Below are 3,017 nucleotides of genomic sequence, written 5' to 3' on the forward strand. Positions count from 1 at the left end.
GCAGAGACCAGGTACACTTCCTTTGAAAAACTAGCATTGGCTTTGGTTATCGCTTCCTATAAAGCTGGCCGTACTTTGAATCTCACACCATCCATGTAATAACCAACTACCCGCTAAAGACTATTATGAGGAAGCCTGAACTTTCGGGCAGAATGACTAAATGGTCAGTGCATCTTAGTGGGTATGACTTGCAATTCGAACCCAGAACAGCGATAAAATCCCAAGCCCTAGCAGATTTCGTCTCTGACTTCTGCCCTGCTACCCGTGGGGAGGCAGAAGAAGGAATGCTGGCGATAACGGGGAGTCAGGATAGCGAGATATGGACCCTATACATTGACGGAGCCTTAAATGCAAGGGGAGCTGGTGTAGGTTTGGTCCTTCAATCACCCAAAGGTAATATGATAGTACAAGCTGTTAGGTGTGAATTCAAAGCAACCAACAACGAAGCCGAGTATGAAGCCCTTATACTAGGGATGCAGATGGCGTCAGGGCTTAAGGTGAGGAACCTAAGGGTGTATAGTGACTCCTTACTTGTGGTAAATCACGTAAACAACGAATATGTGGCACGAGATTCAAAGATGATAGCCTACTTGAAGATAGCCACAGAGCAAAAGTCAAAGTTTAGAACGTTCAAGATAACTCAGGTGCCGCGAGATCAGAACGTGGAGGCAGACGCCCTGGCAACGTTAGGGGCCACCTTCCAGCCCACAAAACTATCAAACATACCTATCACCCATGTATTGACCCCAACCATCCAGAAGGAGCCAGATAAGGATCCGGTGAAAGAGGGCGTACACATGCAATGTACGCAGGGAGCCAGGACGCTGGTTTCCACAGTAGGACAGCAGGACGCAGATTGGAGAGTACCATACATAAATTGGCTAAGGGATGGGACACTCCCTGAAGACAGAAAGGAAGCACAAAGTTTCAGGATAAAAGCCTCCAGGTATATCATGATTGATAACATTCTCTTCAGAAAGTCATTAGCAAGACCATGCCTCAGGTGCTTGAGCAAAGAGGAAGCAGAAACAGTACTGCAGGATGTACACGGCGGGGAATACGGAAACCATGCTGGAGGACGGAGTCTGTCTAACAAAATCTTGAGACAGGGGTATTTCTGGCCCACCATGCGCGCAGATGCCGTAAATCATGCCAAACGCTGTGAGTCATGTCAAAAGGCGGCTCCAGCAATCCACCAGCCAGCAGAACCAATGCATCCGATTATCTCTCCATGGCCATTCATGATGTGGGGCATGGACATAGTAGGTAAGCTGCCCAGGGCTCCAGGAAACAGAGTGTATATGCTAGTTATGATTGATTACTTCTCAAAGTGGACTGAAGCAGAGGCAATGACAGAGGTAAAAGAACGACAGGTGATCTCTTTTATCAAGCGCAACATCATAAGCAGATTTGGGATACCATCTGAAATCATATGCGACAATGGATCCCAGTTCATATCAGATAACACTGAGGGCTTCTGTGCATGATGGAACATAACACTGAGAAAGTCAACCCCCAGATATCCGCAAACCAACGGCCAAGCCGAGTCCAGCAACAAAATCATTGTGGAGAACCTCAGAAAACGGCTGGAAGAGTTGGGGGGAAAATGGGCAGATGAACTACCGTTAGTACTCTGGTCAGACAGAACAACACCGAAAATGGCAACAGGCCAAACTCCATTTAGCCTCGTATACGGAGCAGAGGCAGTGATACCCTCAGAAGTTCTGGTACCCATGCACAGATACGGCTGTCAGACGGTAGAGCAAAACAAGGTCGAAATGGCTAGGAGCCTGGATACAATTGATGAGTTGCGAGAAAGCGCCTACATACGTATGGCGTCGTACAAACAATCTGTAGCAAGGACATATAACAAAAATGTCAAGATCAGGACCCTTGAAGTGGGGGACCTCGTACTCAGAAGGGTATTCGAAAATACCAAGAACCACAAAGCAGGCAAGTTTGCCTACAAATGGGAAAGGCCATATCAGGTCGAAAGCATTGTCAAGAATGGGGCATACAGGTTAATGACCATGCACGGTCAAATCCTGGATAAACACTGGAACATTCGTCACTTGAAACGGTACTTTGTCTGACAAAGTGCCAAAAATTTAGTGTACAAAGGACCTTTCGAAAGTCCGTGAAGCAAAAAAAAAAAAAAAGGGGAGGGGGTTAGTATATGCTCTAGGTATTGGTGTGTTTCAGAAAACTTTTTTCCTTTTGTTTTCTCTAGTTTTTCTTTTTCTTAAAATCAAATAGAGTCGTTTTTAAACCAAGTAGTCCAGGCTGTGGCTTCCTGGATCCAGGTGTTGCCCTGGAACACCATGAGATAGCACCAGGTAATTTGCACTACTTTGGACTTTATAATGCTTCTACGAAGAAAGGCTTTGGTACTGATGTTGGTTAGTTGTCAGATAAGGAACACTTTGAGGGTCCAGCCCCTGCCATGTGAGGCTGTGAAGACGTTTATCTTAAGTCAAGCCACATGGGGAGCATACGCCGAGGTAGCGCGCAGGGTACGGCATACTAAGACCACCCATACCTTAACGTTAATCTCAGTAATTCCATAGCTATGTCGTAGAGCAAAAGGTGCACGCACGGAATTTCAAATGTCTGGAACCACAAGGAACGCAACATTCCTTGTTATTCGTAAAACTTGATCAATGAAGGTATGCTCCAGTCAGCTAATCCTAGTGATAAGATATTTTACGTCATGGGTAAAATATGTTATCAAAAACCTGTCACCAGGAACAAGGGCTTTGCACCTGGAACCAGGTCAGCTTCCTGGATACACCTATGTGGAATCGCAGCTCCAGAAATCAATGGCAAAAAACGCAAGTATAACAAAATAAGGGCCTAAAACCTGGGCCCAGAACTACTTTAAGTTAAGGCACCTACTACCTTTAGCAGGCGCCATTAGAGTTTAAAGCCTGCATACCAACAGGCACAAAATGAACCAAAATAAAAAAAAACGAAAAAGAGTTTTTTACAAACTTGCACCACACATGGCCAAGTCCCCA

At 45.5% G+C, this 3,017-nt stretch overlaps 1 protein-coding gene across 1 annotated transcript; it reads left to right on the plus strand.

The window, feature by feature from the left end:
- The first annotated feature begins 1,658 nt into the window (after positions 1-1,658).
- On the plus strand, positions 1,659-2,093 carry LOC141649521 (uncharacterized). The gene has a single exon (XM_074458208.1). The coding sequence runs from the start codon at positions 1,659-1,661 to the stop codon at positions 2,091-2,093; it is 435 nt and encodes a 144-aa protein (XP_074314309.1).
- The last annotated feature ends 924 nt before the right edge of the window (positions 2,094-3,017 follow it).

This window comes from Silene latifolia, chromosome 3 (assembly GCF_048544455.1).
Source record: "Silene latifolia isolate original U9 population chromosome 3, ASM4854445v1, whole genome shotgun sequence".
NCBI lineage: Eukaryota > Viridiplantae > Streptophyta > Magnoliopsida > Caryophyllales > Caryophyllaceae > Silene > Silene latifolia.

Coding starts and splice junctions, on each gene's coding strand:
- LOC141649521 (XM_074458208.1), top strand. CDS start 1,659: ATGGCAACAGGCCAAACTCCATTTAGCCTCGTATACGGAGCAGAGGCA.